Source organism: Lissotriton helveticus, chromosome 4_1 (assembly GCF_964261635.1).
Source record: "Lissotriton helveticus chromosome 4_1, aLisHel1.1, whole genome shotgun sequence".
Lineage (NCBI taxonomy): Eukaryota > Metazoa > Chordata > Amphibia > Caudata > Salamandridae > Lissotriton > Lissotriton helveticus.
The window spans coordinates 1,118,875,851-1,118,889,659 of NC_136063.1; the positions used below are offsets into that span (position 1 = coordinate 1,118,875,851).

A 13,809-nucleotide genomic window follows, 5' to 3' on the forward strand; every position below is an offset into this window, starting at 1 on the left:
TGGACCCAGCCATATGCAAATCAGTGTTGACCCTGTACCTCATGGGAACAGTCCAGCCTGAACTGAAAGGCCAGGTCTACACCCCGAAATCGGTCCCAGGATGCTTGTTCCTGTCCAGGGAAGACCTGGCTTGGCAGTTCGGCTAGACTGTTCCCATGAGGAGTTGGGTCAAGACTGTTTTGCATATGGCTGGGTCCGAACTGAGGTGGAGAAGTGAGCTAAAAAACTATGATGAATTCAACTCAGATCTGTGACCGGGGTGAGTGTCTAAAATGTTTCGGTGCTCCGTCCATCATCTGCTTGTGTTTACCTATGTAAAGTCTACATATGATTGGGCAGTGGGCATGGCAGAGATCTGCTTATACTACTCGGCCTCACAGCTTCTAAAGGTAAGTGATTGGCTGAGTGGTGGGGGGCAGGACCCGGCATTTGGCTTGACGTCGTCAAAATGGGGCAGGTTCAAGTACTTCACATTCTCTATGGAAGCCCACTCCCTCGGACCCTAATTGACATCACTAGAGTGGTTTTTGGGTTGTGGCGTTCAGCCCTCAACTGGACGGGCTGGAACCAGAAACTCACCCTCGAAACCCCCTATTGATAGGCACATGGTTACACCACATTCCCCTCTTACAGGGTTCAGGGGATGGGACTTCATTGGAATCCCTACAGTTGGAGATATATAGCAGACTCACATTTAAGAACCTTAGTGGAGCTCCAAATAAAATATTCCTTACAAAATACCAACTCTACTGATACGTACAGCTGCGACACATTCTCCAGTCCCAATACACAATACTGAAATCCACACCGGAGTACTGCCAGCCGCCTCAAAGCACATATTCTTAAGGGCCATATAGATAAGGGGAGCATATGCCAGGTATACAAATCCCTATTTAATTACTTCCCCAGTTCCCTGAAAGACAAATGGGAGCATTGGGGTGGGTCCCTGTGACAAATCAGACTAGAGGGACACTTGCATGTCCCCAAGAGTACTGATGATACCACCCAGACTTATCCAACTTAACGTTGACACATGACCTGTCTTATACCCCTGTGCTTGTGGCGGGCCAATACATTGGCTGCATCCTAATGATTTAGGTGTCATCAGGCAGCGGGCCACTTCTATCATGTCACATGGGCATGTCCCATCATTCAAAGATATAGGCCAAGAGTGCCTTAACAGTGCCTGAGGGAGGATAACGAACCTCACCAAGAATAACCCTATTGGGTATTGTGGAAGACTATGCTTGAATAAGAGAGACTACACTCTCCTGGGCATTGGGACAGTGCTCGCCAAGTGCAATATTGCAAGATGCTGGTGCTCCCCCCGCCCTCTGACACTGGCGAGCTGGAAGGCTTTGATGGATTGATGTGCCTCACTTGAAGAGCCAATCTGCACATCCCGAGGCTGTTCAAGAAAACACTAAAGGTTCTTGGGGAAATGGCGACATCGTTATCGCCTAGATCGAACAGTACTGTAAATTGTTTGTGCTAAAACTTTGATATATTCACTATTGCTGGCCTAATACCTGTTACTTTGTTGTACAAGACGACAACATTGAATAAAATGTTTAATATTAAAAAAAGTCACAGAAGGATTCATGCAAGCCGGGAGGAGATTGATTATGGAAAATGGGCATGAATAATCTGTATTGCACTCAATCCCAACTATTCAATGTCAGGAACTGAAAATAGAAGTAAGGAATGAGCTAAACTGTGGTGCAGCTAGGTCCGTTGACTGAACAAGCATCGGTATGAGGTGATAACCATTTGAGGAAGCAAGCCCATCTGCCTCAGGACAATGCTACCTCAAAACTCACATCACTGAAGCAGCAGAAGAAATTGCCCCCAAACAACATACAGGAGTAAACCACCCTTCCCATTGACCCAACTAGTAGGCAAGATACCTACCCGTAACATCTTCCCTGGTGAAGCTCAACAATATTCCTGTCTCTGGTAATGACTCCCAGGAGTAGAGGGAACATTGAACCCTTCTCATCAAAGAGATGTACATGAGAGAAGCCCAAAACACTCCCAGTGTAGCTTGACTTTGTAAGGGTAATTTTATTTATCTGTTTTTATTAGGCCTTAAACATGGCATACATACACAGTATATATTCCTGTTGATAGTGGCCGTTAAAGGGTACATTAACAATGAATTTGCATCAAAGCAGATTTAAACAGAATAGATCCACATTTCCAACGACAGCGTGCATATATGGCTGCTATGTGGATATGTGTCTTGAGCATTTTTTGCTGGTGCTCGTGTAGGCTCCACGACGCCTAAGTGCATGATACCGGTCGGCTCTGCTAGTCCTCTCTGCGTAGTGATCTGTGTACTGGGGAAGCGAGTAATAATGTAACAGGGACAACTTAAAACATAACAGTGCCAAATGACCCTCTGCGCTCAGCGTGGCACCGCCGGATGGTCGTTCCTTGCTTCCGCAGAGTGCGGTTGGGGGACCAGTCTATCTCTGTCAAGATTGCTGAGGCATGGAATGCGCTTCCTTCTGATCTCCAATTCATCTTGGAGTTTTAGCTCTTTAAGAAGCAGCTTAAAGCACATTTGTTCAGCATGATCTGCTAATTTGATTCTAGCTTCTACCCCTGCTCTCCCTTGCGCCAGGACACTCTAGAGTAACAGTGCGCGCTACAAATGCAATATAACATAACAGGTAATTGTGTGATAATAAACCGGAGCATTGCCTGATCCCCCGTCTGGTGTGTCCTCTGCATTGTCACACATAAAAAGGAGACTGTTATGCGTCTAAGGGGCAGAATTGGGTTCCCCCCATCCAATTTTTCTCTCAGATTATCTCTTTTTGCAGCCAGTGCCCTCTTCTTCATGTGTGTGCCCCTACACAGTGGCGTTAGCCGACTGTGAATCCTCCTTATTAGCATTGTGTATGTTTTTCAGCTCTGCAAACACTGTGTCCCAGCTTGTGGCAAGGGAGGCCCTGCGGATACCCAGGGTGTCATTTCAATGTAGTGCAATACTCTCATCAGTATCCCATGTCAGCATGGAGCGTCTCCATGCTAGTATGCGAGGGAGATCCGGAGCCTTCCATCTCCTGTTGATCAGTCTCTTAGTTACTGCGAAACCCATAATGAGAAATCTAGAAGTCACTTTGCTTCTGCGGTAGAGATGCAATATGTACATTTTCCATTCAAACGGAAGGGAAGGGTCTGTGTATTGGGTACGAGTGCTAGCTACCTCTGTACAGTACCTGTGCAAGTTGGGGCATCCCCATAACATATGCAGTAGATCTGCATCAATGAGGTGGCAATGGGGACAAGCAGCTTCCACTCGGCCAAAGGACCGGTTAATTTTTGCTGGCATGAGATATGCTCTTTATGTGATGCAATACTATGTTTGGCGTAGGCATACATTCCTGGGGATGTGTGTAGGGCTCTCCAGCACTGAGGGCCACTCAGGGTGCTTGAGCAGATGATGCAAGTCTCCCTCCCAGTGAACCCGAAGTGGTGCCAATGTGACTGCTGTGTGTTGTCTCCGTGAGGCAGAAAACCAACATGTGAGGTGTCCGCCTGGTCACATTATTTGTAAATACTGTATGGTGAGGTGGGTTTGGGGCTCATTGGTTAAATCTCCCAATTTGGAAGGAAGGGTAGGCAATAGCGAGCGGCGTAGTACGAATTTCCCTGGGTGTAACCCGTCTTCTTCTACTAGTGTGTCATATGGAATTAGGAAACCCTCCCAGTATAGATCTCCTTTATCCTGAATTCCCTCCTCCCCCCAGCCCCGCAGTTTGACAGTCGTGGTTGTCAGGTGTCCTCTGGGCATTCCCTCTAGCAGTAAAGCGGGCGCGTATGGCGCCAAATATCGGGTAATATGCAAGCTCCTACAGTAACACCTGTGCGCCACACCGAATAGTAATGATTCAGGTGGTTTTATTTTCGTACAAGAGTGAAATAGTCTGATCAGGGTAGTTAAAGAACAGGGTGGTTGAGTAATCGCCTTGTCACAAAGCTGGCGATCCACGACCCATCTTGCCACCCACAGTTGTTGTAAAAAACTCTCCCATTCTCCACGTTAGGGACAGAAGTGGGGGAGGGAGGGTCAAGAGACGTGCTCCAAATGTGTCTGGTATCACTGAGCTATGGTTGTTTCACTTGCCGGGAGACCTAAGCGGGAGCCCCCGGGTCTCTCACAATCTTGTTGGGCCTCTATACGCCATTATTGAGGGTGCTATGTGGAGGACCAGACCAGGTCAAACTACTCGGGGCAGCCCTCTAGTCTTTCATTTCAGTCAGGGCATTGTCCTGCATAACGCCCCTGCTCTTGGTTCAGAGCACAGACTGGTGGATATCCCTACGCCTTACATGCACTGCTTTGTATGGGCCTAAGCCCGACCAACCCTTGTGCCTCACCTGCAAATCTTACACCTCACCTAGCCCCTGCATCCCACTCTGTGATAAGAGCTCTATATTTAGTGCAGTGTCACCTCCAGTTGGGCGCGGTGGTCCGCTGCAACGCACTCGTCCGCCTTCTCCACCATGGGCCAACACCATCGGCTTTGGATTGTTCCCTGAGGCCTCAGCTTCGCTTCTGCACCATGATGTGGGCCTCGTCCCTGGTTTCTTTTGCCCGCTAGAGGTTTTGCTGCATCTGTTCTGAGTTAGGTGGGTTTCTGGATCGCCATGGCTGCTGACTGACTTTTGTGTCCCACGGCCGATATGGGGCAATCAGTGCACCTAACACAACCCAGCTGTGTAGGGCTCTGAGCTGCTTTCTGCACCACTTCCGCGGGGGCTTCTCGCAGCCGTGCTTCAAGCTCTCTCCGTCCCACGGAGACCTAGGCTCGAACCAGCCTCCGGGTCCCACACAACCTCACTGAGCTAAAATGTACCAATGCTGAGGGTGCTGCATGCAGGCGGGGGTCAGGCCATGTTGTTCCTGGCTTCCTTCTGGTCATTTATGCCGGCTGGGACGTTCCCCTGCACTTTGCAGATGCCCCAGCCTCAGGGCACCGATGTTCAGGTGTCCCTGCTCCTCTCATGCATCACTTTATATGGGCCTAGGCCTGAATCGAGCTTCATGCCCGGTCCCGTGTCTCTGCAGCAAATCGTAGGCCTTGTCTAGCCCTGCGCCCATCCTATTCTGAAAGCGCTATAATTTGCAGAGTCTCACCTCCATCTAAAGTGGCAATCCGTTTGACTAGGCGTGGCTGACTCAGCACGGCCAGTGTCGGGTTGCACAATTAGGCCTCTTGGGCCTCTTCTTCATTCTTGTGCCTTTGTGTGGGCCTCGCCCCTGGCTTCAGTCACCCCCTCAGTATCTAGACATGCCCGTGCTGTGTATGGAGGCTGAATCGTGGTGGCTACTGCTCAACTCTTGTATCTCAGGTCTGGGGTGGGAAAGTGGGTGCATTCATCTCTGCTCAGCAGGCGTATTGCCCTGAGCCGCTCGCTGCTCCGTGGCTGCGTCTCTCTTGCAGGATATCTGTGGGGGCCTTGAGTTTTGCCTCCAACTTCAGGAGTTCTCCCAGGTACCACCAGGGCCAATTTCCCGGCTTCCTTGTCCTCTTCCTACCAGGAGCCTGTGATGTCCCCTGCAGTCTGGCGCACTCAGCTCCTCACAGCTTGATAGCTTGGTAGGTGCACCACGAGCGAGGCCTCTTACTTTCCCTCGCCACCGTATACCACCCTTCAGCTTCTGAGTTCACCAGGCTTGTGTGTCCTGCATAAAAGATAGGATCTCGCTGTCATCAATTGTTCGAGCGGGTGGGATTACTTAGATATGTCAGGATAATCAAGGGTGTGGGTGCGGAGCTTTAGGATCTTATGTCCGCCATCTTGGCTTGTTAGCCACGCCCCCTTGTAATGACTTATTAAATGATGGTAGCAAGACATGTTGAGGTCTGCGTGCAAGGATCTTTTTCCTCTTTAGGTCGGTCACCAATGAAAAGTCCTGTTATGATGTTATAGTCTCTTTGCGGGAAGTTGCCATGTTTATTGGCAGACATAATAACTCGCTTGATTTGGTCTTGGCCTCGAGTTTTGGTTCCTTGCCTACTCCAGAAGAGAATCAAAAGTTATTGATGACAAATAATTTATAATTGTCTCTAAGGCATTGTGGCAGCAGGTTGTTCCCTTTCAGCCTTCTGCATCCTGCCTGTGATGGCTTCTGTGAAGGAAAGCTGTTTTTCTGACTTTCAGTGTGACATGTGACCAGGCAAGCCAGTTGGTGGCTTGCTTTGTACTACAGATCAGAGGTGGAGAATTAGAGTGAACAGTACCTCCACCTTTGTGAGTCCTGTGGAGTATCAGCTGTCTAGTCTGACAAGGGCGGACAGAAGTGTGGTTAATTACACGGAAGAGTTCAGTACGGATGTATGACGTTACAACGCATGCTTTTACCACGCATGCTGTTACAACGCAAGTATTACAACGGAAACCTTTACAACGCATAGCGCTTTGGGGTGCTGGATAGTGAATAGTTTAATTTACTATTCCAACTCCAGTCCCCGTGGACACTAGGGAAGGTGTTGGATAGTAAATTAAATCTATTCCCTATCCTAGAGCGCCCCCCAGCGCAATGCGTTGTAATGGTTTTCGTTGTAAAACCTGCGTTGTAAAAGCACTGCATTGTAAAAGTTTCGTTGTAAAGGATGTTTCCCGGTCAGTACAGTATAGTGCAGAGCACCACACAAATGAGAGGAAAGCATCTAAAAATAGATGACCAGTCACAGATATAATTCCCCTCTGTTCATATCAGGCAGTATGCCATAGTTCAGTACACATAAACAGGCAATAAACTCAATCTTGTGCCCCCTTATGGTCGCCTTTTACAATGTGGGTAATTTCTTTCAGTCTTTTGCCCACCACCATCTCTCAGGTCTCAACTGTCTGGTCAGTACCTCTAACAGGAAAGCCTCTGCCACAAGAGTTTTGGCCACATAGATCTGATGGCAAACGTACCTTCCTGATCCACTCTCTAAGAAAATGCTTCTTTTTGCGCATTCACCCCCACGATTTTGGACGATTGCTGCTGGCTTTTCGACTCCGAGTGTGCACTGATATCTGTGAACCAGACCTCTGTGCCAGTGTTCTAAACCATTACAAAGACTATGTTCAGTTGGGTACCCCCATTTGGCAGAGACTACAGTTCCTTGTATATGGTGCCCAGGGTAACCAGGGCACATGAGGCAGAGTGTCCATCCAAGGCTGCAGCACTGAAGGTGCCACCCTGTGTGTGACAAAATACAAAATGCCTCTGATCCTGCCACTGGAAGGGCAGTTTTAAAACTACTAGTTTAACTTTGCCATTTAAACCAATGGCAAAGCCCCCACTTGCCTTAACAATATATGTAAGTCTCCCCAAAGGAAGACCTACCAAGTCCTAAGGCAGGCAGGTGTATATTATTAGGTTGGACGTGTGATTGTTTTATATGTCCTAACAACAAAGCTTTCAAATTTGTTGTCTTTTCTGTGGAAGAGTTAGTAGTTCCATTGGCTAACACAGAGCCCCCGGCCGACCACTCAGCATGGCTAGCTCCTGAATGGGATTACAAAAACAGGTACTTCAAGGTATCAAATTCTGTCCTGGCATTAAACCTGACTTGATGCCCAAGTCAAATTTAATGTCACTTTTATTGAAAAACAACTTTTATAAAGTTGCTACTCTGTGACCCAGTTTGTCCAGTGGCCTCACATGGTCACTAGCCACCAGACAGCTTTGTGCCCTCCTGAAGCGTAGTGGAGACTAAGGAACAATAGCAATGTGCTACAGAGGGGGTTGTTGCCGCCTACTTGTAGGAAGTTATTTACGATGTTCGCCCAAATGGTGTGCTTCAAAGGGGAAGCTGCCTTTCGTGGGCAAATGGCGATCAAACTACCAAAGGGTTGCCCCTTTGTTCAGGTAGAAAGGTTAGCAGCAGGATCAGAGAGGAGAGACCAGTGCCCAAACCAGTTTTCCAGTGAAGGTGTAGCCCGCAGGTAGCCTCAACTCTAGCGTGGGCTACCAAGCTCCTAACATCTGAGAACGGTTCAGACATCGTGAGACAACGCAGACATCTTGAGACTGGGCAGAATAGTGCCCTCTGGGACTGCTACATGCAACATGTAGCCGAAAGACATTACAGCACAGGATGTATCCTGGTAACCCATTGGCTAGTGACCACATCAGGGCACTTTCTGGGCATAAATATGACATTCCTGGCATCATGAACCTCAGATCACGACGGAACTGCTGACCCCTGGAGTTGGCAAAGAGAGGCTTCACCGTCTGCTGGACTACACCTGCCACATCTTGGGATAGCGAAGAGAGGATTGTGCCTGTGGCTTTTGGCCTAAGGAAAAGTTGTATCCAAGCCCCAGACCATAGTGACTTCAAGGGTTAGTCAGATAAACCCGCTGGAACCAGCAACAGGGCCATCAAAGCTGACAGCCTCCTCAGCAGGTCAGTGGCCACCTCTGAAGAATCAGCGCTGACTGCCCCTGGGAGCCCCAAGAGGTATTTCCTTGATGGCCAAAAATTACCCTCAAGCCTTACCGACCCGGGAGTTTTGTCTAAGTCCAGATTGGTTGCACAAGAGAGGCACCAGCCTCCACCAAAGAATACCGCTCGAACTGCTGCGGATGTAGACCAGTAGCCCAGTAGCAGCTGGCCTTCTACTAGCTCAAAGAGAACTTTTAGGGACCCCGACCTCTGTGCCAAAGTCGTCCCCGACCTGTGGACCGCAGAGTAACCGCAAAGAGATCTCTGTTGACTGCACCTAACCCAGAGAATTCTTGAGCATCCTCCGTCTTCTTCATCCGCAGCAGCAGGAATACCCCATTAAAGTCTATGGCGGCCATGATGTAAAGCTCAGAATTCGAATGGAGACAGCTTTGGTGGTCAGTAACTGTCCAAATACTCCTTAATGGCCCCCCTTACACTTCCCCTAGACCAAAGTAGCCGAACACAACTCTTCCAAACTTTTCAGAAGCTTACAAACTTAACGGTTACCAATGGTAGTTTATGATTGAACTGAGATTTATGTTTTCTTTCAAAATCTAAATCTACCGATCCCTGTGGTGGATTTAGCTCATCCTGGTGTCTAAAAATTCATAAAAATATAATCTATTGTTATAAATAGGTGTCTAATTTCTTTAGTGTTGTGTAACTTTCTTATTTTGATGCTTGGTACTGTTAAATGCTTTCCACTAGTTCCTTTGTTTAAGCTCGAAGCCACAGCTACCCCGGTTTGACCTAAAGGTTTTGCAAACAAGCCTGACTGGACCTAACAATTCCAGAAATGGGACTGTTTCCTGGAGGAAGAACAACAGATTGTTTTCTGAAATCGTCTCTCCTTAGTGGACCATATGTGGGTGCTTCACACAAAGTGATCAAAATGATCATTTCAAGATTGAAGTGTCCATACATGGGTCTCTTTGCTATGGGTTTGAACAGTAAGGGTTCTCAGTTTTTTCCATGCAATTCCCCTGAATGCTTTCTGGGGATATCTTCAAATTTATTTCAGGGTCTCTCTACATGTTCTAGCTGATCTTAATTTTGCCCCCAGTCCTGCAGCTGTTATCCATGATTTGGGCAAATAGCATTTGGAATGGCGATATTTGGGAACTCAGCACTAAGACTTCTCTTCTGCTCCTCCCCTTCCTCTCCTGCAAAGCGTGCACCTTCTCTCACAGCATGTGGACAGATCTCTGTCCCATCCTCTAACTGCACATGTGAAAATGGAGTGCTGCCAACTAGCTACCCTCTGTTTACCTACAGAAGTGGCAGAGGTAATGTTCGCTGCCAGGAAACCTGAAGATAATGCATGTATATGGGTCCCTGGACAAACTTTGTTGAGTTGTGAGAGTTGGAAGATGTGGATCTTTTGTCTAACTGCCTTTGTGAGGTTCAGTGTTTCGCTCTATCTCTTACCTACCAGGACTTGACAGTTATGTGACTGCTCTTTTGGCCTTCGTGTACCTTCCTGAGCAGCCTTCTTATTTAGTTGGCCACTTGTGATGCTATTCCTGAAAGGTTTGCAGTACTTGTTTCTTCCCACTGTGTTCATCATTCATCAGAGGTGTTTGAATGTGGTCCTAATGTTCCTCATGATGTCTCCAATTGAACCAATGCACAGTTGACAGATTTGTTTACTGATGTTGAAAATAGTTTTCTTAGTGGCAATAACTTCAGCCTGTAGGGTTGGTGACCTGAAGGCCCTCCTAATGTGTGCATCTTTCACGGAGATCTAGCTAGATACATTGGTGCTTCACATCTGACCTGCAGTCCTGCCTAAAGTTGTGCCAGAGTTTGACACTGGCCAGTCTATCACTCTTCGTCACCACTCTTACAACTCAAGATTAGCTGCATAGGCTTGATCTCAGGCATGTGATGTCCTACTCAATTAACTTCATAGAAGAGGACTGAGTGAATAAAATGCTATTTGTAAGCTTTGTTGGAACCAAGAAGGCCAAAGCGGTAATCATGACCATCTCACTTTAGGTTATCCTTTACATTAAATTCTGTTCTTCCATGGCCACAAAGGGTCAATGCTGTCAAGGCTGTTGTGACTTCTGCTATTTTCACCAGATGTGACTTATTTTTGACATCCGTCATGAAGCCATGTGGCTATCCTTACATACATTAGCTGAACACTACTGCCTCACAGCTCAGGCACACAGTGATGGATACTTTGCCAAGACTGTGTTGCAAGACTTCCTGTGTTAATGTGCTCTACTCAGTTCCCCATCCTGGAGAGTATTGCTTTGGTACTCAATCATAAAGTGGTAAATCTGCAGGGAAATGTATCCACGAAAAGAAACATCGACTTGCCTCTGGTTATTGTATTTTTGGTGCATACTGTTACCACAGATTCTTTACCACCCTCTTTCCTCCTTTATTAGTAAGTGTTGTTACTATTTAGGTGCCAAGGTGGGTTATGTCGCTGTCAATTGTCCTCTAGGCTCCTCCCTGTACACCTCAATGAAGTGTGCAAAAAGTACTAGGAACTATTACAAGTGCCCCAGTCCCTGCCTTATCAGTTACAGACTTGTTACATCCTTGATGGGTGACACTGCAAGGTGGCACTGGAGAGCGATGGGTGAGGGAAATGTTTCATGATCCAGTCAAGCATGTGGGGGATAACCTTTTCTTTTGGTACAATAGAAATTGTGCAGCGAGCACCTATTTTATTCAAATGGGTTAATGAGATATTTTACAACACACCTAAAAGATAATGTAAATCTCTTACAGAATGAATCTATGTCTGGAGGCTTGCTCTTGGTGCACATCACCCCAGATGAAGAGGGAAGATTTGGATTTAATTTAAAGGTACAAAGATAAGCTATGTCTTTTTTTTTCAGATGTCTAAACTACTGCTCACTTTCTCATGTGATGAGGACATATTGTTATATACACTGGACTTTATGCAATATTGAGTTAATATTTATTATGCATTTTCTGCAATTGCAATACAATCATGCTAATTCCCATCTGTTTTAATCATCACCTGATAAATGAAGATGTAGATTAAGTAATGTGAAAAATCATATTTCCTAATTTGGTATGTATTGCTAATCAGTGGCTCCTATAGTCCTCTTACTCTGCAAAAATGATTGTCACGTTGTGCAAATGAAGTTTAAATTATGATTAGTGTTATGAACCTTTACCAACCATTTAATTGTGATTGAATGAACTACTTTTTCCCTTGTATAAATGAATGAGCTACAGAATGCAACCCAATATGTAAAAGGTTGTGAAATTAACAAGATTATACATTAATCTTGAATGCCACCCCTGCCTTCTTCTGTGCTGAGGTGTGAAAGGTGTAAATGATTTGTGAATGACCAATTAGTGAAAAGAATGGAGAGTGAGCAAAACCTTGGTATGATTTTCTCAGTTGATGTAGTTGGAATTTAATTCGAATTGATATGGTAGCTATACCATTATTCATATTGCTCTGTATAAATATTTCCTAAATGTGTCTGCCTGTGAGGATAACATTAGTGTTTTTGTAATGTCCATGAAATATTATTCTGTGTTAATACAGATCATATAAATTTACATTTCCATGTATGATTTTACTCTGGGTATTGTCTGGTTCTGTTGCACTTTTTTTCATATTTAAATGTGGAATTCTTCATTTATTTATGGATTTCAAAGATTTGTTTCAAGTTATTAGAAGTGTGAAATACCCTTTAACATTTGAAAGAAGATGACATCATTAGGCTGAGTTAAAGTTTAACATACTACTGTGACTGGCAATTTTAAGGTTTTGTCTTGTAGCCAATGTTAAAGCCCTTCATCAACCTATCTTTTCCCATTATCTTTAACTTCCTCTCAAAGTTTTTTATTTTGTTGCGAACTTCAGTGTTTCTTTTTATTGAAATTTCAATATGGTAGCATGTTTGCACTTCATGGGCATGAATGCTCCCTGCAGGAATAAGCCTTTGTCTTGGGTGGAAAGTCTTTGTTAGCCCCTCCCCTTACCCAAGGTCAAGGGTGTATTTGCAGGTTCTCCCTCCTTGTCCAGGTTGTGCGTTCTTGTACATTAAAAAAAAGAGAATGTGAAGGCAAACTCACTACTGCACTAGGGTTGGGATTGCAACTGCCTCCACAGCATAGAGGCTGCTTTCACCTCTTGTGGCCCTCCTCTGCCAAGGGTGATTGGGGCAGCAGACAAGGGCCCTGTGGCTCAGTTTCCAGTTACAAACAGTGTCCCTTTGCAGCTGTAAGTTGTCGTTGGCTTCTTTGACTAATCCTACAGTATTAGCTTACCACACACTGAGTAGTTTCTGGTCAAAAACTTGAAAAAAAGGATTTTGACGTTACTGGTATTGATGTTCTGTGAAATTGCTAATGACATTCCAAAGGCTCTTTTAAGTTCCACCTCTTATTTTCTAATTAGTGTTCTTCAGAAGTTTTTTTTATTTGACAAACAACAAAGAGAGTGGCACTCATCTAAGTATAAGACTGTGACTCTTTTTTTTAATAGCAGTAGTTGGCTCACTGGTGAGCCTTAATTAGTGTTATAATTTGAAAGCACAACAAGATAAACAAAGTAGATCTGAAAGTGTGGTCAAGTCTGTACTTCCTGTCCAGTTAGTGACATAATAAGTGATCTTTGTGCCATAGAATCCCACCATCCACTACTCTTGTACCACAGCAGCACCTTCTTGCCACAAATGTTGCAGAACACATAGAAAGGGTGTCAATGGCTCTTTCCTACGTCTTACTGAAGAGAAGAAGATGGTCCAGCCTTTGGGTCATCTGTCTGTGATGAAGAATCCTTGGGAGACACACCTGGGTCAGAGAATGAGTGCACTCTTCCACCCCCAACAGAATGGTCAATGGGGGTAAAGCACGCATATCCCTTTCAGGGACTTGATTCCTCATATCACCAGCTGCTGTAAAATGTTGTCTCCAGGCAGTAATGCTTGTGGATCTTCCTAGGTTTTAGCGCATTGACACATTTGACACAGACCACTTTATCTACTGTTATCCTATCTGTGGCTGACAGAGGTTCCTAAAGTTCATCAGCCGTGAATACAATGATTCTCTTATGATACATGCCTTTGGTGTTCAAGATTGATAGCAAACAGTGACCTTTCGTTATATTCCATAGCAGATCAGATTGCAGGCAGTGCCAACTTGAAGTGGTGGTTGAATATGGGCTTGCCAATTCCGAATTTCATGTGGGTGTACAACTCATGGATTTTGTTTTTATGCAGATTTGTAATGTTTTATGGAATTTATATGTTGACCTCATATTGGAAGAAAGTTAAATATTTTTTTCCATGTTATATTTTTGTATGACTATTTTTGTAATACATGTAAAGACTTTAAGCAATGGT

The 13,809-nt window shown here is 45.4% G+C and overlaps 1 protein-coding gene across 6 annotated transcripts in view; it reads left to right on the forward strand.

The window, feature by feature from the left end:
• The window catches only part of PTPN3 (protein tyrosine phosphatase non-receptor type 3), a 1,880,479-nt gene that overhangs the window by 1,371,878 nt on the left and 494,792 nt on the right, over nucleotides 1-13,809 (forward strand). For all 6 annotated transcript variants that reach the window (XM_078687727.1, XM_078687724.1, XM_078687726.1 and 3 more), the window contains one exon: nucleotides 11,210-11,287. In XM_078687727.1, the coding sequence (XP_078543853.1) occupies nucleotides 11,210-11,287 (78 nt within the window). The remainder of the gene's footprint in view (nucleotides 1-11,209; nucleotides 11,288-13,809) is intronic.